This window comes from Phalacrocorax aristotelis, chromosome 4, assembly GCF_949628215.1.
Source record: "Phalacrocorax aristotelis chromosome 4, bGulAri2.1, whole genome shotgun sequence".
NCBI classification, from domain to species: Eukaryota; Metazoa; Chordata; class Aves; order Suliformes; family Phalacrocoracidae; genus Phalacrocorax; species Phalacrocorax aristotelis.
Genome location: NC_134279.1, coordinates 50609088 through 50629257, shown reverse-complemented (window position 1 = coordinate 50629257; position 20170 = coordinate 50609088). Strand labels below are relative to the sequence as shown.

General features: G+C 42.1%; 1 protein-coding gene across 4 annotated transcripts in view; it reads right to left on the bottom strand.

Annotated features, from left to right (window-relative positions):
- MTUS1 (microtubule associated scaffold protein 1) overlaps positions 1–20170 on the bottom strand; it is a 131619-nt gene that overhangs the window by 93766 nt on the left and 17683 nt on the right. For all 4 annotated transcript variants that reach the window (XM_075091366.1, XM_075091364.1, XM_075091367.1 and 1 more), the window contains exon 2: positions 91–2318. In XM_075091366.1, coding sequence (XP_074947467.1) covers positions 91–2139 — 2049 coding nt within the window. In that variant the 5' untranslated portion in view covers positions 2140–2318. The remainder of the gene's footprint in view (positions 1–90; positions 2319–20170) is intronic.

The window sequence follows — 20170 nt, the reverse complement described above, 5'->3', positions numbered from 1 at the left end:
GACACAAAATCCATTCAGCACTGCGCAATGCAGAACCCCCTTTTCCAAATGTACAAAACATAATTAGGTATGTAAAGAAAAGCAGCTTACCAAAGGAACAGAATGCAGGTCAAACGTTTCATTTGCCACATCTTTTACCAAGGCTGCTTCCAGAATTCCCATGTTGCCATTTCGCTCTTTTTCACCTCCAGACAGATCGATGTTTTGAGCACAAGGCTGTATTAAAGGGTTTGAATTTTCCATTTTATCGTTCAGCATCTCTTGCGAGTTCTCTACGCGCAGAAGCGCAGCAGAAACTGAGGAGCATGCTGAATGGGTAGAGCTTGCTTTGCCAATGTCTTCCGGATTCTGCTTTAACACAGGTGTCTTTGAAGCCTTGTGGGAAGCATTTCTGGGATGTGTTGTGGCATGTACGACTTGGCTAGTGAAGAGGTGTTTGTTAAGATGTAGCTTATGGGGCTTACTCACAGGCAATTCCACTTTAGTATCTTTAGCTAGATCTATTTTCTTTTTCAGCACTTTGATAGAGGGGGACAGTTGCCTTGGGGAAGCAACCAGTGAAGATGAGGAGGTGGCTGACAGTTGGGAGGACTGGGGAGACTGTTTTAATGCTGCGCTGTCTCTTGACTGCAGCACAGGCCTAGACATAACCTTTGGCTTAACATTTTTGAAGTTAGGTTTGGGAAAACTAACAATCTCCGATTTCTTCGCTTTGGTTATTGTTGACGTAATTGGAGACCTGCCCACTGGTTTTCCTGCAGTTTGACCTGAACTAGCTTTAAGCAAAGGCCTTATATTATGTCTTCCTACAAACGCCTCCTTTGGTCTTAGTTTAGGAGACGTGTCTCCAAGTCCTGCCAAAGCTGAAACAGAAAAAGTTCTATTTTTTGATCGTTCTTTAGGCGTTGAAGTACTTAGAGCAGAATCTCTTTCATCAGCCATAGGACTGAAGACCACAAAAGTTGCTTCGCATTTCAGCTCAGGCATAACAGTCCTCTTTAATTTTGGTACACTGCAAGATATGAAAGAGGTGTTGTGCATATCCTGAAGAGCAGCATTTCCAGAGATACTTTGATCTTTGGTTAAGAGTTCACGGGTTTTCTTTGATATTTGTTCACCATCCGTTTTATCTACTGGAAGAAGGTGCACGTTATTTACAGGACTATCCATGCATGTTTCAGCATTGGAATTCCCAGTTTCACGGTGGTCTGGGGTATCCTGCAAGGATTTCATTTGGTCATCTTCATTAACATTAATGCATGGTGATAATCCATCTCTCATATAAGGATCTATACATCCAGCAGCTAGTTTTACAGACTGTGCTTCTGTTTCCTGTGATTCTTTAACAGTCTTGTTAGCGCTTTTTAGATAATGTTCGACACCTGCAGAGGCAGGACAATACACTTGAAGTTCTGGACAGGCATCTGGGCTTCCTGAAGCCGCTGTCGTAGAGGAGAAAGTCGGTGTTCTTTCTAAGCTGGTTCCATCAAATTTTTCTCTCATACATACTTCAGAAGAGATTAGCGTTTCCCTCAGATGCGTGCCATGATTTTGATCAGTTCCCAGGGTTTCACCTATAACGTTAGTAACATCCAATGTTCTCAGGTGGCAGCATGCCCTGTCCTCTATCAGGGACAGAGTGTTCTGCTCTGAAGCAGGAAGAGGTAATACACACTTAGAGTCAGTCTGACTGTAAGGCACCAGTTGTTTGATACTCTGATTTTGCATTTTTTCCATAGCAACATTACCTTTCAGTAGGTTTGTTGCTTCTTTTGAGTCACAGTTCAAAGGATACACAGAAGTGTGTTCAGTCACAGAAGACCTGCATGCAGCATCTGCATCACCCAATAGAGCTCCTGTGCAGTTGTATTTACCAGGTGTCTCCTGCAGATGAAGTGCTTCCATACACTGCTGCTGCAAAAGAATACTTCTGAAGTTACTCTTATTTTCAAGAATGGTATCATCTTCATGGTTAGTCACTATATTTTGGTCAGCTGAATTACCATGTATCTTCGTGGCACAATTCTCTGAGGAAGGTGTAGCTCTGTCACGTGCGTAGTTATTTCCATTTTCATCCCTTATAAGTAAGGAAGATTTCAAGCCATTCTTTGCTTTGTCATCTGACTTATCAACATTCATTTTGAAGGCTAAATTTCAAACTATTTTCATTTTATATTTATTTAAAATCCCAGAGAATGCAGATTCTTTTGAACTTTACAGGAAAAAATCTAGCTTTTCCCTGGAATGTGTCAACTGTCCTGAAAGATATTTAAAAACTAGTTCTTTATTTTCATGTTTCCCAAGAGGATTCAAAAGTTCTGCAATTAAAAAGAAATGAAAAACAATTAGCCAAACCAGGACTTTAAGACAGTATGCATTCTTAAGCTATTAGTCTTTGAATCAAGTGCAGCCATTTTGACCAACCTCCTTATGGAAATCAGGCTTTTGCAATGACATCATTCGTGCATGTTTACTTTCACAAGCCATTTCTACTTTCCTGACTGCTAAGTAACTTTTGAACCCTTTGGTCAGTTTTAATCAAATGTGACTTTAGGGTTGCATTCTCAGATATTTGGCTTGCTTGGCTTCCACATAAGGAACAACCCAAAAGTTTTGGCTCTTCCGTAGAAAAAAGGTATATGAGGGACTACATGATAGAATGAACCATCATTTTACTCTCTTCCAATAGCAGGTACTCAAAAGGTCATGGTTCCTCATGCAGTGTGTAGTCAAGCTATGAAGCTTCTTACTGCCTGTTGTTTGAAGGCCAAAAGCTTGCACAAGCGGGTAAGAGCCATGTAAGAAAAATCTGTCCAAAACTCAATACCAAACTAACTCAAGAACCTTTCAGTGACAAGCTGCAAGCAGCTAGGAGAGCTCAAGAAAAAAATAGGGTGAACATGTAGTGATTCTTATACTCTTCACTGAGCATTTAGCCCTGGTTACTGCTGGAGATGGGACACAACATTAGGTGGGTCTTCAGTCTGACCATGTCTGGTCGTGTACGTTCTTACGTAAAAGTTTGCATGAAGACAGGAAATGACAAGGGATCTAAATTGTAATAATAATTAAATGCTACTGTATATGCTCAAGTCTAGAACAGACACCAGAGAAGCAACCTAGGAGCAGCACTAAGAACCCCAGTGAAAAAAACTTCAATGCTCATTCCTTGATGTACGAAGCAAAGAGCAGTTAACAACCCAGACAGCAGTTTCTCTCTGCACTGAAGGCCTTTTTCCTGCCTTTTGAGGAAGCAATGCTCATCAGCAGCTGCTCAAGGCCTTCAAAGACTTGTCTTAAGACATCTGAGCTGAAATAAAGGGAAGACGGGGAGGTCCGTTATCAGCTCTGGTGCTACACCAATACACTATCCCAGTGCTGCCGCAGTAGCCAACAGGTAGCACATGGGACCCCTTCAGAGTCACTGGAGAACAAATTCCCTATACAGAAACAGACTCTGTCTTTTATAAAGATGACACAAGATTAGCCAAGTGGGGAAACAATTCCAGCGTCCTCTTTGGCAGAGCAGAGCCACAAGTTCTCAGCCAAAACCCTACATAAGCAGAAAGGAGGTGGGGGAGGAAATATGGCAGGGGGTGGGGGGTGGGAAACACACCACAAAATACCAAAAACTTAAAGAGCCCCTGCAATGTACAAGGACAAATTCCTAGCAAGCCCCAAGACTGCACTCAGGTACCAAAACCACAAGAACAGGAACGAGAGAGAAGCTCTAAAATGTCCAAAGCAGCTGGATGACCTCCTCAGCACGACTCCATATGAAAGGCTCCTAGTACCAGAAATGAATCCAGAGGTAGGAAGAACTTCAGATTTATAAAATATGGTTGCAGTGGGGTATGGGATCTGGCAGGAAGGAGGGTCACTTTCAGAGCAATGAAGTCTAAACGGGAGGGACAGAGTTCACTGGATCCAACAAAGGAATCAGGCTGAAGATGCATTCGTTGACAAAGGTCAGCTTCCCAACTGAAGAACCGTGAAACTGGACAGGCGTTGAACACCTTCACACGTCTGGAGTGACAGATTTCACTCTCCAGTCAAAGAACAGGAAGGAGGAGGAGACGACTTGCCATCAAAAATGATGAGCAAACAGGTCAGTGGAGTTTAACAAAAATGCAGACATCAGAGTGTGGTGTCCTCACATGAGGATACAATGACATATTTGAAGTCTGGTGGGAAGAAAGCAGCAGGACATGAACATCAGATTAAGTATATAGGATGGACAGAATAATGCATGCTAATACGAGAATTATGGTCAAATAGTTTCAGAACATAATATAAGTTAACCACAATGAGTAGCAGAGTCCCTACAGACTGAAAATCCAGAACTAACAGAAAAACAGAAAATTTGATTTGCATTATCAACCAGCCTCAACTAAGGTGACAATACTGGTTGCAATACACTGAGACAGGTCAAAGAGGCTACAAGATCAAAAACCATAATAGTAATGGGAGATTTCAACTCTCTTGATGTTGATTAGGCACACTGAAGAGTAATTCCCTGATCTTATTTTTGTACAGGAATCAATGACTGCTTTGGGAAGAAAGTTTGCCATGACAAAAGACGCAACTCTTGATTTGTTCTCAAACAAAGAAATTTATATCCTCACAGAAACCATATAAACCACTTTGGAAACTACAGCAGAGAGAAACAAAAGAAACAAACTAAAACCAACAAAACACCCACCCCAAGACCCCCCCAAAAACCCCAAAACACCAAACCAAAACAACCCCCCCAAACCAACAACACTTATCAACAAATCTTTCCAAAGTGTAAAACAAAGCCAGCATACTAAGTAGTGAAAGGTATATCACTAAAAGCAAGAACACATCATTCAAAAAGCTGACATTTTTCTTTAAACCTTATTTTCTTCAGCTGGAAACATAGCTTGAATGACTACATTCAAAATAAAACCTTTTTCATACCAATGAAAAGCATAAAGCTTTCCAGACAGGCTGTAGGGCCCATAAACAGTTTTGAGTACAAAAGCAGCACTCACATTAAGACTGTTCTAGAACTGCAGGAATTTACATGCTCACTATGGATTAAACATAGAGAGGCTTCTGTCCCACAGTCTTGTCTTTACATGGGACTTTAAACCTCTGTCTCAGACTGAGAGAACTGAGGGGAAGACGACCACGGAACAAGGAAACAACAAGCTACCAAGATCAGACAGCACCCTTCTCTGCCTCTCCCTCACTCTTCCTTCCCCAAGATGAAAAGCCTGACTAGCTTAAAATCTCTTGGTTCCTTAAGGCTAGTCTAGATCCTTTACCTACCCACTATTACTCAATCCCTATAGGTGCATGAACAATTTTAGTACCCTCATTTTCATCTTCCATTAGGAAACACAAGGCAGGTTCAAGAGTTACTCCAAAAAAAGTAATCCCTGGAGGCATGGCAAGAACCTGTCCTGAATAATTTGCCATTGATTTAAGTCAATCACAGAATCAACTACTGAAAAATATTTGCAAACTTTGCTTTCACTTTTGTTTTGACACTTTAAAACTAGTTTCTACTTGCCTGGAGGCTGGCCCATAACATAGCTTGCTCACCTGGTCATGCAGCAAAAACCTAAGATTCCATTTTGATTCAGCATTAGCTCAGATCCAACCAGTAGTCTTACCTCTTCCAAGAGTTTTCTCACTACAGAAAACAGGGAACTTCAATATGCCAAGGCTTAGCAAGACTGAGATCCCAAGAAATTAAAGTGACACATTAGCTTACAGCACGCATAGCTAATAACGCCAAAATTTCAAAACAACACAGGCAGTTAAGTAAACCTTGATCCAATCGATGCTGAAGAAGCTCCAAGAAAAATAAAAGTAGTTTTGGGACAAGTAGAGAAATGAAGTAGCACATTAAAGTTGCATATACAAATGTACACATGTACGTATAGAACTCTGCTCACTCAGTGCTCCAGACTTTCACATAACCAGAGAATACACAGAAATAAACAACTGATGCAACTATGTTAAAGCAAATAATCACTTTAGTAATCAATACTTTCATGAGTAACTAGACCAGCTTGAAATACAGCTTCACAAGGAGACTTAAGAGTCCTAAAAGTGTCCTGTATAAAGGGAGGTATTCCTAAGGATTAACTATAGTGTATAAAAGTCTGTAACATTAGATGAACACTAGTCCTCAAAAAGTTGACACTCTGTAATTCTGCAGGTACTAATAAATTCATCAGGCTTATAAGAACACTTCCTGGTGATGAGATATCCTTTAGATTTCAGACCTGCCATAGGAGGCTGAATGAAAGATTAAGCTCAGCCAGCACCTTCTCCATAGGAGTGGTCAATAGCAGAAGCACAGACACAATAGTCGCCCCTCCCGAGAACATTCCTTCCCAAGAATATACTGTTCCTGGCAAGTAATAACTTGTGGAATTCTCTAAACTAAATACTACTAAACTCCACTGAGTTTATCCTACATCAATGAGCATTACGCACGCCTGGCCTCCGCAACACCCTACAGTGCAGTGGAAGACAGTTCAGCTATTTTGTGCCTTCAGTAAAGCTCAACTTGCCAAATTTCAGTTGTATATTTCAAGTGCTTACACACTGCAAAAAGTCTCAGTTATGAGAGCTCTAAGCTTTCCCCTTTCTCAACAGATATAAGAGATTATCATTGTGAAAAACAGGGAAAGGACCTTGGCAAGCAGATTCTTCTAAAAGAAGAGATCAGCTGCCAGCAGCCCCCTATCCAGGAGAAATGCACTACAACAAGTAGAACAGCTCTCAGAGCAAGATCTTGTTGCTTCTAGTAACCTAGAAGAGGCACCTGCAGGTATGCTGAAAAAGGGCAGAGGAACAGCAACTCTTTTGGCCCTGGGTAAACAGGAACCAAAGCCATATCAATTACAATAGATAATTCAAGCTACAAGTTTACAAAATACTACAAGGATGCAGTCAGTTTGTGTTAGTGCCACAATGCGGGCAGTAATAATCTACAGTTTTCCTGGTATTCCATCTGGAACTCTGTTCTTTCACCCACACCATCATGCAGCATCTACTCAAACCTAGCAGCTATGTTTGCGCAGCCTGTACAAAGGGGGCAGTGGGGGGGATAAAACTGACAGGGTGGGCCCAGACACACAGCAAGGCAGAAGTGCTCTGATAACATGCTTTGATATCAGACAAAATGCACCACCAGCATCTGTATTTCAGCAGAAAACCACGTTACACAGTCGTGATTACTACGGTCACTGCTGTCAGAAACCATTTAAGGCTTTCATATGTCAAAACATTACACTACAACTGGTTTACCTGACCGTGTTCTGGAACACAACACAACCACACAAGTCTGACTTTTTCAGCATATACACCCGAAGGCAGAGAAGGCAGCATCCAGAGGGCGTCTGCAGCAACCAGGCATCCCTCCCAACATGCTGTCTTAAGTTGTGCGCATGTGTTCCAGCAGAAAGCACTGGGAAAACGCAGTTTCAGGTAACACCGCATTTGCACAGAATCGTGATTTCAGAGCTCCCTGTGCAACCTCAGTAATGTCACTGAGGCTCCTAAAACAACTTCACCCAAACATTTATAACATCACAAGTACATCTTACTGCTAGAAGTGAATTATGTGAAGTGCTCATATGCTAATGGGCATTGCTTGCTTAAGAACACACAGTATCACTGTTGCTGGCACTGTGAAGGTGCTGTACTTTATAACAAAAAAGCCCCACAGGGTAGCTAAGTGCCATCTGTACGCTTTACTCAAAGCCATTTTAAAAATCAAAATCAATGTGATACACTTGCTATGGTAAGCAGAAATAATGTTCAAGTTATGTCTGCAAGCAATCACGCATGCATATTTGACTGAAGCAGTAGCACCACTTTCACAGGCACGAACCATCAGGTTTCACCTCCTATTTAGCTGTTTGCCATCCTGCTCCAAGACTGAAGCACCAGCGTAGCACACAAGCCATAGTAACCAAGGAACATGAATCTTAAGCAGTTAAATCTTGGCATTAAGGTATGGAAGAAGTGGAAAGGTAATTAAGCATACAGCTGCAGAAGTCAGACATTCTGAAGTTGTGTGAGAGGTGCTGACTTCCTGTAAGACGTTCAAACCACGACATAGTACCAGACTACCAGCATATGACTGCTGATGCTAACAGGTACAGCTACCCCAGCAGCCTGCGCTTACTAGTGACTAAGTGGCTGTCTCTGACAGCAACGCTAGCGCTTTCCCCAAACTCATGGTCTCAGTGATTCAGTCCTCAGAGCACTGGTTCAATGGAAAGCTTCAACTGCTTTCAGACCCTTCTTTTCCTTGCCCATAGTCATTGCTTTCCTAAGATGAAAGGATGGATATATAATATGTATACTAGAGGAAAAGATATCTAGTTGTTCATAAACTGGCCATCCTTGTTGGCCTGTCTTCAAGGATGTTAGGCTGTTGTCTCCATCTTCAAGCTCAGACTATTTGTAAGCACATAATACACTCTGGTGTTTCAATGTATTTATACAGTGTCTTGATAACACAATTTTTCTTCCTTTAATAATTGCCAACTTCTGATTTTTTATTGTAAGGTAAGTTCTGGGAGAACTCTGTATTCAGAAGTGGGAGACTGGTCCAGTGACTTTTCTTAAAAGTAAATTAAGTCCATCTTTTACTTAGATAACCAAGATACTTGAAAAGAGTGTCTGGAAATGGCATCTACTATTTGGGGGATTTGGAGGTGCAACTCCCTAGAACAGGAAGTTCTGCAAATGCACATGCCTTTCCTCCACTCTGTTTTACAGCAACTGACATGGAAATAACAGATACGCACACACATGCCAGTGACAAGTGCTAGCTATTAAGACCACGCAAGTAAACAAGCGTACTTTATTATCTGAGATAAGTACATGATCAAGCAAAATCAAAGCTACCTATTTGAATGCACAGACGATAATACCAACAAACCTCTCGCTTGGATATACCAGCACACTCTCACAAGTTAACCAGTCTCTCATTTGTAGCTTTATTAAGATAGCATTCGTTGCTAAAAGTGGTACAGACTACTCACAGGGTTTTCAAAGTATGGTGCCGTACACAACTGCACACGTGGCCAGTTATATACTTAGTTATTTGTTTACCCACTGCCATCATAAACAAAGGTTGTGCATGGTTTTCCATAAGATAAATATTCAGTCTGCTACTCTTCAGGAACTCATAAGAATTACAGTAAGTTATTACGCTCTGGTTAAATTGCCAACTTTTCACAAAGATGCTTTGGGGTTTTTTGAGTTTTTTTTTCTATTTTATTGAAAATACATTGTTTAGCAGAAGCATATGTTCTTGTACAAGGCAGGATAAGCTTTCAGGTGAAAACGAAAGTAAGAAGCTGGAACTTAAAAAAGAAAAAAAAAACAACAGCACTTCCTTGAAAGGTCAAGGTTTAAGTCCTTCTTTTTGAAAGCCTGGATTGAATAGCTAAGCACAAACAAGGCTGAGATTGCCAGAGCTCTGTGTTCAACAATCCCAATCAGTGTTCAAGTCCTTTGACTAGACAGGGGTTACAAATATTGATCACCTTCTGTTTCCTGGAAGTCCGCTAAAGTGATTTGCTCCATTGCTACCACTTAAAGGGTACATTTATACGTTTTCATATCTTGAAATTGCAAAACAGTGAGCCAAGATTATTCACAGGAATTTTCCCTCTAAGACTGAAATATTATCTGTGTAGGAAGAAAGGTGGTAATAGATTACAAAGAACAAAAATGCTTTGTGAACTCATGCTAGATCTGCCCAGACACTTGCATACAGCAAATAAGTGAAACTTTAAAGTTGAGCAAATAAGGTTTGTGCTCAAGAATGTCCTCGAATTTCAATATAATCTTCAGATATCTAGCAGCCTTCTTGAAGTCTCTCATCATACATTCTTTATCATCATGTCTCATTTTCAGTGACATTTTAGCCATCAGCACCCTTGCTTCCCACCTTCCTTTGAACAAACTTCAAAATTTGAAGTAGAAGTTGGGATGACTCATTCTAAACTAACTGGTCAGTACTCTCAGCAATCTTTCTACACTCCATTACATGTTCCTCCTCTTTTACAGAGCTGTCAGTCCTCTTAGCTTGCCCCATGTTCCTCACTTGCTTCTCATCCTAGCTGAAGTCAAATCTAGTACAGAAGCAGGTACACAGGGAAGCCATGCAGAATGGCCATTACACCTTGGATTCACAAGATAAGGGGGGGGGGGAAGGAGGGTTGTTGTGGTTGGTGGTTTTGTGTTTCGTTTGGGGGTGGTTTTGTTTGGATTTTTTAAATTTTGTTTTTAAATATCTCCTGAGTATTAGGTCTACAATATTTAATTAAGCAAAGACTTTTTGTCTGCTGCTAATCTCCTCTTGACTGACAAGTACAAGGCTTTCACAAAACAGCAAGTACAAAAACCAGCAGAAACACTCTGCAAGAGGAGCACTGTGCCACAAAGGTGGTGGCTAAAATGCCAGTCATAACTCTGGAGGAAAAAAAAAAAGCTCTCTTTTCCTAACAATGAGCCACAACTTAGTCATTCGTTTGGCAAGTCAGAGCAGAGATGGTTTTAACCATTACCACTGAAATAACTCCTGCATTAAATATTTGCCTTTACAATCAAGTTTTAATGCCAAGCAAATACACCACATTGTGCTAGACAGCATACACTGAGACTACAGAAGGCTATGTGCTGACTTGAAACTTTTCATGTTCCTGAACTATTTTATGAAGCATCTGTGCCCACAGCACACAACACATAGCTGACATTATTAGTATTCTAGCTAGTACAGTGGCTGTGTCATCAGAATCGGACAGTTAAGGCCACAGAAAGACTCATCTGCTCCCGTGCACTGCACGTCCTTTCAGATCTTCACCTAAAACTGAAGTTGGTCAGCAACTGGCTATATTTAACAGAGACATATAATATGAACTAGTTTACAGGGCATCTGGAGTACTCCCAACATAACCTGTAGTGAAGCAAGATACAGGAAGTACAGCAGTATTATTTTGCTCCAGTGGATTATTGTGTAACAAATCTATAACCCGATTCATTTATCTGAAAAAGCAGCATCTTTGCCATGATAGCTTTATGCAGTACAAATTGAAGAACTAATGAGGATGCTCAGGATTTCTCACATTAACCAGCTCAGAAGTTCAATCAGCTCACAGTTTTTGCAGACTCAAAGATGCTTGCTATGCAGAAGTGGTCATTCATTCAGAAAAAGACTATGGCCAGCCAAGAACAGTTTCCACTTACTTTACAAGAAATTCTACCACTGAGTTGGGACAACACTTTCACGCAGCAACAGCACAGCAGAATTTAATTCTGAAGCTGTTGACAATTAAAGCACAGTTGTTCCTATGCTTTTTTTTTTTTTTAATAGTCAAGGCTACTGATTATATGTAGTGAACAAAATCTAATATAATTGCAATGAACTGGTTACAGGAAATAATATTTTGGTAGCTCCAACTCAATGATGAGAAGTCTTAAAGGCGCACTGGCTGTTGAGGGTTTTCAGTAAGTATTGCTGAATAGTAATTTAAATCTTACCAAACTTAATGATTTCACCAGTATTTCACCTGCAGTGTTACACAGCTGGCATCTGGAGCAGCCAGGCAATTCACAGCCATTGTACCAGATGCTGTAGTCTCAGGGAAAAAAAACCCACATAGTTTTTCTGTTTTTAAAAAAAACGTTACGTTCCCTACAAAGAAAGCTGTTTGACACAGTGAGATCAGTCCCACTATGAGAGTTCATTTTTATATTTTATTCTTTTTACATTTTTTGTCTTTTGGTCCCAGAACACAGAAGCCTCTGAATCCAACAGGGAGTAATTTTGCAAAGCTAAACACGGCACTGCACATCTGCAGCAGACAAATGACAAGAACAACACCACGACAGTTTTGTAGAGCTGTTTGGAGAAAATAGCTTGATTTATGCCACACTGTTAGGCAGCAGGGTACAGCTGGTTCTCTCTGGAAAGCCTGAGCTCCCCGTACTGCTTGACATGGCTGCCGACAGGCTGCCTGCAACCTTGTGAGGGCTGAAATTCTACTGGAACCTGGTGGGGGAAGGACCAGAGGGAAAGGGGAGCTGGGCACGTGTTGCTTGAAAGGCTGCCAGGGCAGAGTTATTGGTCTTATCCAGGTGATCTGGAAGGGATCCATCCACACAGGCTGCTGCCTGGCTCCCCCAGATCCCCCTTGGCTCTGGGGAAGGGGCTCCACTTGAGCCCTGAGCAGCAGCACTCCCACAAAGGGTTCTGCATCCATGGGGCAACAGCAGGACTCTAAGCTCCCGGCTAGAATTTGTCCCCTCAGTCCCTCTGAGACCGCTCAGGAATGCTGTAGTCTAGCAAAGAACTAAATTTCTTCCTTAAAATGCAAGTGGTGCAAATCCATTATTTTAATACTTTTCCAAGCAACTCGATTCAAGAAGTTAGGCATCAAATCTGTATGCTGCTTACGATAGTCTACATTTTGTTCTACAGCATAGCCAAGCTTCTACACCAGGACTTTAACCAGAGAGCTGAAAAGTGTTTTAACTTCAAAACGCCAGCCTCTCAGTCCTCCTCATTCACATACACGGCTTCCCACAAGAGTAGACTGTATATACATCACCAGATCTTTGCAGACATTCTGGAACTACAGTTACACATTATATGGGAACATTAGCTTTGGTTTCAACTCAAGACTGACCAAAATCAATGCAAGAGGCAGTGACAGAAGTGGTGTAAGTCCAGTGCTGCATCCACACCTGATGTTCCTGCACAAGTTTCAGCTTCTGCTACAGTCTCCCCTTGAGACTAGATGCACGAGAGGACATTGCACACAGCAGCAGGATAGCAAAGTACTCTCTCTGTGCTATGAAGTGAAAAAGGAGCAGTCTGGTTTTGTAATAAACTAGATCATAACCCTTGAATAACTGACAACCTAACAGCAGCTACATGATTAACAGGCAAAAACTGCCTTTCTCTTCCTTCAGCTAGCTTTGGAGAGAGTCAGCTCAGTCTTTCAGTCTTTTTTTGCAAGGATTGATCACACATTAACTTCTACCATAGAGTCCCCTCGGTCAGATGATTCATTCGTACATAGATTGGTTCTCTGAGGTCTCTAGGACTTCGTGCCACACATAAATCCAGTCTGCAATATGGCTCACCTCACATTTAACCCTTAAGGCTTTGGCTTTACAAGCCTGATGGAAGGGAAAACCTGAATTACATGTAAGTAGTGATAGCAGCAGGATGATTTAAAAGACATTGGTCTGATCTGGTACACTTTAAGCAGCCATTCTAGAGCCAGACACTCAATTTGTTAGCAGCAACCTATAAAATTCTATTTCTTAGGCTAAACCACATTTAAGAAATGCAAGTCTGCAGCAGAAAATAATTGAAAGAACACACAGATAGAGGGGCTTCCCATTACTAAGACTTTTTTAAAATGGTAGTGGAAGAAAATGACTAACTTCTATAGATTCTGCACAGGAACAGGGAACACAGAAATTCTAGTTAAATAATGCCTTTATATTCTTACAGTCAAAACTCAAAGCTTCCCCTGCTCAAAACTGTAAAGCACCAGAACATACAGCCTCACTACACACGAGCTTCTCCAAAGCTGTGCTTTCCAGGCTGTTCCTCCAAGGACATAATACACATCCATCATTAATATGGCAACAGAGACAGAACATTATTTCTGGATTTATGGTGGTCACAGATCTTCATTATTTAATTCTGGTTAAGTACCAACACCAAATGGCAGCTGCTGGGTCAAACAGTCACCTAACAGTACAGAAAGTCATGAAACTATCATCCATATCAAAAGCGAGTCAGAAACACTAGCATTTCATACAGCAAGTATTTCACCACTCTGCAATGCGTGTAGAAAACGCCTAAACAGCACTAACAGAAATAAGTGTACTTGAGTGACTTCATATAGTTGATGTTAGTTTGGGACACGGATAAGCAAATCTGCCTCCAGTGTTTCAGCTTAAAGAAGGAAGAAAATTCCTGAATCTGGGTTGTGCATAGCACAGGGTTTGTGGGGTTTTTTTTTGGTGGGGGTTTTCTTTTTTTGGGGGTGGGGGGTGTCTCTGCATGCAGGCATGCATGTGTTAGAAACACTGTTGAAGAACAAAAATGTTGCTTAAGTACCTAACAGAAGTTAACTGAACTTGCACAACTGAATACTGTCCTGTGAAGAGTGACTAACTTTTTTTTCCAAGCAATCTCATTAAGGTTATATTTACATAACAAAGTTATTTCATCTATCAGCATCAAGTTCACCGAAGTATGTTAACAGTGCTGCAGTGTCTAGATTTCCATCTATAAATCTACCAATTCGCAGTGCACAAACAAGGAGCCTCATGTCCTATTCAGTCAGGACTCCAAATGCACAATTTGTTGATACAAATTCTCCAGTACCTGAAATCCCAGAATGCTGGAAAACCCTGAACTGAGGAAGGTTACCTAGGCAAAAGGGGGAAAAACAAACCAAACCAAAAAACCCCAAACCACAGACACACCCCCAATGCTGAGTAGTCCAAGAAAATAAATAAGGGGAAAGTCATGAAGCTTCTTCTCCTGGCAGGGAAATACATCACTAACCACTGAATGCCAAGGAGAAAGAATTGAGCTGAGCAGACCATCCAGGAAGAATCCACATTAGACCACCATCCCCCCATTTCTCATTTTCATGTCTCTAATTTTACAGTGTATTTATTAGTATGCTCTTTTCTTTCACCAGGTACCAGGGGATATTCCTGGAAGAGAAAACAGCTTCTACCCTGACATTTTCCCTTCAAATCCACCACAGGGGTTCTTTTCTCCAAGCCAAGTTAAACATACCAGAGGCATTTTCACAAGTTATTTGGGTAGTATACTGCTTGCAAGCGCCAACTGCAAGCAATTAATGCTGCATTAGAAACTTTCTCCAAAGGAAATTGCCTCACAAGAACCAGGGGTGGAAGGGATTGGCACCTGGAAACCACCCACTTCAGTCCTCTGGGAAGTCCATCTACACCCAAGCCTTCAGGGATGCAAAGCAGTATTTGACGGTTAGACTTAAAGGTGTTTAAAGAGTTTTCTGAAAAAATACAGCAGAACAGCAGTCAATCAAAATAGATCTAGGAATACGTTGGGTGTAATAAGCTTCCTTGGGCTGGATTTCTTGCATCTACAAAGAAGTTCCTAGTCAAAACTAGGTATGCTGAAAGTGAGAAGGGGGGAGGGGGGGGACACAGCCCCCAGTGGCTGGGACAACTCTCATGCAGAAGGCCAAGGTTGAATCTGCCTACAAGTACCGAGTGCTCAAGTTAGTTCTGCTCTTCTCATCTTCCATGTGATAAACCGACTGGTAGCAAGGGCATTTCATTTCTGACCACTGATAGGGGTCTTGAAAAAAATAAATAAAGCTGGAGATGGTCTCTGATTTTTCTTAAAGAAGAAATGAGAAAAATGTATATTCTCAGCTGACAACAACAGGTAAACATCATCTACTGAGGCACACCTATCGGTCTAAAAAAATCAAGTTGTGTGTCAGGCAATCAAGCCTTCCATAGCAAAAAATGTTATTAGACCAAATCCTTTGACCTTTTTCTTCACAAATCACTGTATTAGAACAGCAAATGTGAAAGATAGCAGAAGTAACCATTTTCATAATATTAAACTGTACTAAAGTCTCCTGAAGTGTTTCATGCCATCTTCCTCTCCTCACCTAAGGCAGAAGCAAGAACAACTGCTTAAGCTCCCAGTTTCTAAAGGTTTTAATACTTCCCAGTTTACCACCCACCTCTGGCTTCATAGCTGCACAAAATCTTATTTGTATTTCTCCCCATTATGTCCCTGAATTCCAAGTTTGCATATTAAGATTGAGAATTCTGAGGTTTCAAATATTCCCATCCACACTTCAAATTTTAAGTTAGCAACTAACAAATATAAGTGTTACGGACAAACTACACTCATTCCTATTGGTATACAAACCAATAATTCCAGGTACTAACAAGGAGACTGTGTTTTCACATATCAGGTGGTAATACAAACCAAACCCAAGCCAAGCACATGCTATAGCAGAGAAACAGCATTTAGTACACTATCTGAGCATGCTTGTTATCTCCAATGTAGCTGAGAGATTCCCAGAAACTCCACTGAAAGAGTCTTACACCTTGAAAGTAAAGTGACATTCACATAAAAGCAAGCTGAAGAGTATGTTTTGGTTTAAGCAGAGTAATCTTGACTGACACAGGAATCACTGCAGCCATCAGTGCCTTCTGTTCAACTCTAATCTCGGTCCACCAGCTTAGTAGCCAATTTTTACATCTCCATCCTATCACATTAAAGCACAGTTCAGTTATTTTGCACAGCATGGACTGGGACACAAGACACAGTGCTACCCCTACAGTGCTTACTTCAACAAGCCTGCTTGGCATCATCTTCCACATGCAGAAATTAGTTGGAATAAACCTCAATACTCAGGTTATTTACCTGCCAGGTACCTGTGTGTTTGCTCATATGACCACACAATGGAAAAATAAATTTTAAAAGCTTTTTGATAAAGCAATCACAAGTCTTATCGTAGGCACAAATTTAGTGCAATAATGTGTCAGAGCCTACTGTTAGGAAAACTTGATGAATCAGATGCCTATCTCTGTCTTGTTCTTTGATATGAAGAGTAACTCATTTATATGCGACAGCAGAAAATAGCAGGTCTAGTATAGAACTATAAAATACTTATTTTAAATAAATTCTTTAAGAAATACCAAATATGTTTACTAAAACCCGTTAGGTTAAGCATGTATGCCAATCAACAGTTTGATCAGTGAATAATTCAAATCCCAAACCAACTGCAGCACAATTGCTTCCACTCTGAATCAAGCAACGTAATAACAAAGTCAAAGTCAGGCTGTGCTAATTGAAATCAGAGCACTAACAACCATGGGCATCAACACCGCACTGAGCAAGAGTCCACATTTGCGTAGACTCACCCCAAGGCCTGCACAGATTCATCTTGCACGTACCCAGGTCAATACACGCAAAATATTCAGTATAGGAGGGAGAACAAATACCAACTTTGAGAACATTCCTGTGGTCTCACCACCAGACCTCTCTCAAATTGAAGCTGCCAAGTTTCATATATCTCATGTTACACAAGCCGCAAGAGTTTGACAGCCCTGTCATGCCATCCCACCTCTCTGCCAAGATACACAGAGCCAGCTGAGGTCCACAAAAGCTGACAGCTCCTCCAGCAAAAGAGGAACCACCTCAGCGGCTTCTAACAGCTAAGAAGGGTACAAGCGCAGCAAACCGAGCTGCTCACTCACTTAAACAGCAGCAAACACAAGAACTTATATCACCATCAGGACTGGGGGCAGGGGGTGGGGAACACCCCAAAACCAGTCTCTCCTGACTGGAGGCTGCCACATTTTCCCTCACAAGAATAAACCCCAACAAGTTCACACACTCCTTTGGAAAGCTATGGATACCTGGGCGGGGTGGGGGGGAGTTAAAAAAAAACACCACCATTTTCAGCTCCTACCCAATCCAGCCTGCTCGTTTATACTGTCCTACTGTTGGCTAACCTCTTACCAAAGTTTTAGTCAGCATAGAAAGAAACATTAAGAGCCTTCCTGAAAGAGGGTGCCTGAATAACAGCCACAACCCAGAGCAGTAAAGATAACTTCTAGATTACTTTTTAGATTACTGACTAGAAAAAAAGCATAAGAGGTGAGTGAGAGTCACAAGACCACTTTCTGCTTAATACCATATTCAGAAAGAAACAAGATGTCAGTGCTGTCACACTTATTTAGAAAGAATATATACAGAGAAATACCAGTTACTAGCTCCTTCTCCCAGGAGAAGATGCTTGCAGACTTTCAGATATTGGTTAAGTGCTTGAGTGGCAACAAGAATCTCCTACACAGAACAAAACTCAGCTGCTGTACTGATGCAGATACAAATCACTGCTTTCACCAAGTAATACCTCTTTGGTAAAGCAGAGAGCCAAACTGACAGCTGAAAGTCAAGACTCCTCAACTGCAAGACACAGGTGTGAACATTTGCTTTTCAAGCACCTGAATGCCTTGTCACAGACAGCCTCATCTGACATAGGGTGACCAGGAACAGGACAAGATGTGCAAGGATCATGCAGTCACTCCTTCCCCCCCCCCCGGAAATAAAAGCCCATTTCTGGGCAGCAATTGGTACTAAGTGATCACTTCAGATTCCATGCTCCCTCGGATCACAGTAGGGGAAATAAAGTTAGCAGTCTTCACAGCCTTCATTCCATCTGCTGAAGAAAGGATCAGTTTCCGAGAGTAACAGAAAGCAGCACATTAGTCAGCTGTAACAACCATTTCCCCTTTGCAGTTTGAAGAGCATATCTGTGCTCACACAGAGATAAGGGTATAGGTCAGAGCCCACAGCAGTTTCACTGTTCCCATTTTGTTAAACATTTAAGCAGCTTCAGCTTAATGCACTTTTCCAGACCTTCTGGTTGGAGATGTTAGCCCGCTCTGCTATGGGCTAACCCTCTCTGGCTGTACAGGACATCTGACACCCGCCACAGTTTCCACTGTTTAAGGGTATTAGACACGCTATTCCTCACATGCACATGCTTCCTCACATGCACTTTTTACCTTTCAGGGGCAGTAAGATAAAGACATTTTATTAAGATCGATCTTAAGCTTTTTGGAAAAGCATTGTTACCAGTCTTCTGTGGTAACAGAAAGCCACAGGTGAAGACATGAGGTATAGAAATGCAGGTATCAAACTAGAACTAATTCCTCCCCTCCTCCTCTGCCGTTTCAGGGTTCGAGTGGGGGACACTGAAAATAGATATTACTTTGAAAAGATTGTTAGATAAATTTATGATACTATTTCTTAGGTTAAGATATTACCATTGCACTACAATCCTTCAAAAGCTACTTCTGGGATTTCTTTAGATTTATTTATTTAGACATAATTATAGTCTTGTCTAACAGAGCCCCATATGCAGGTCTGACTGCCACATCAAGCCTTTCCTCCAGCATATCTGTTTCAGGACGAAAGGCGAAAAAGAAAGTCACAGTAGAACTGAATGCTAAGGTGAAGCCATGGCTACCTGTTTGCTTGACCCAAACCCCCCTGAATCACCAAGGGATAATTATACCAAGAGCAGCCCTCTATCACCTGAATTGTGGCTTTTTAAAGTCACCAGTTTGCCTGTCCCTGATGTTGGGCTTTACCCTTGGGCACTGGATGCTTGCTTGTAGGTTAGTTAGTCCTGCCTACAAGTTGAGCTCTATTAAGACAGAGTATTTGTTACAATTTAATAATACATTAAAGTCAATAACTGCATTGGTTTAAATACATTTTACAGTATTATGAGGCAATCAGCTCTGGTGCAGGCACATTCCACAGTGGACCAGGGGACTGCTGCAAACAGGGGGCTTTCATGGGACGGGGGAAACCCCAGTGGGAGCAGAGACCTGCCAGCAGCTAGCAGCTCTCATGAGAGGGGCTCAGGAGGTGTGGGCAGGGACAGGAGCAATGGGGGCCACCCCCACTCCCACAAAAGGCAGCCCCAGGCAGCACTGCAACCAGGGCATGGTGTGAGAGTTTGCGTAGGAGGGCACCCCTTCGAAGGGGGGGCATTCCACTGGACAAGTAGGAGACTTGAAGTACACATAACCCAGCAACCGGGCACCGTTCTGTGACCATCGGCACAGGTCAAGGGCACTCGTCCTGCCTGACCCTCAAGGCAGGTGGGAGCTCATCTGAGAGCAAAGGCTGCAGCTCCAGCTAGGGGTTCTGCACCACCTACCCTAGCAGTGGCTGATGTTTCCACCCAGAGCGAGCTGCTGAAAGGGGAGGCTGCAATGCAGACCTCAGACAGCACAAAGTGCCCAGACCTCTCGCAGGGACAGGCAGCAGACCTGCCTGCAAAAGGTGTGCCCAGGTGGAGGACCTCCTGCAGCAGGTGGCTGAGCTGCTAGAAGCAGCGAGATGGCTGCGTAACATCGGCAAGGCTGAGAAGGAGTTGGATAGCTGGTTCCAAGCAGAGTCTGTAGTGGACCCACTGCCAAACAGCCAAAAGCTCCCCCCACCAGCATGCACAGAAGCACAGGGGGCCAACTGACATAATTTACCTGGACTTGGGCAAGTGCATTTGACACTGTCCTACACAACGTCCTTGTCTCCACATTG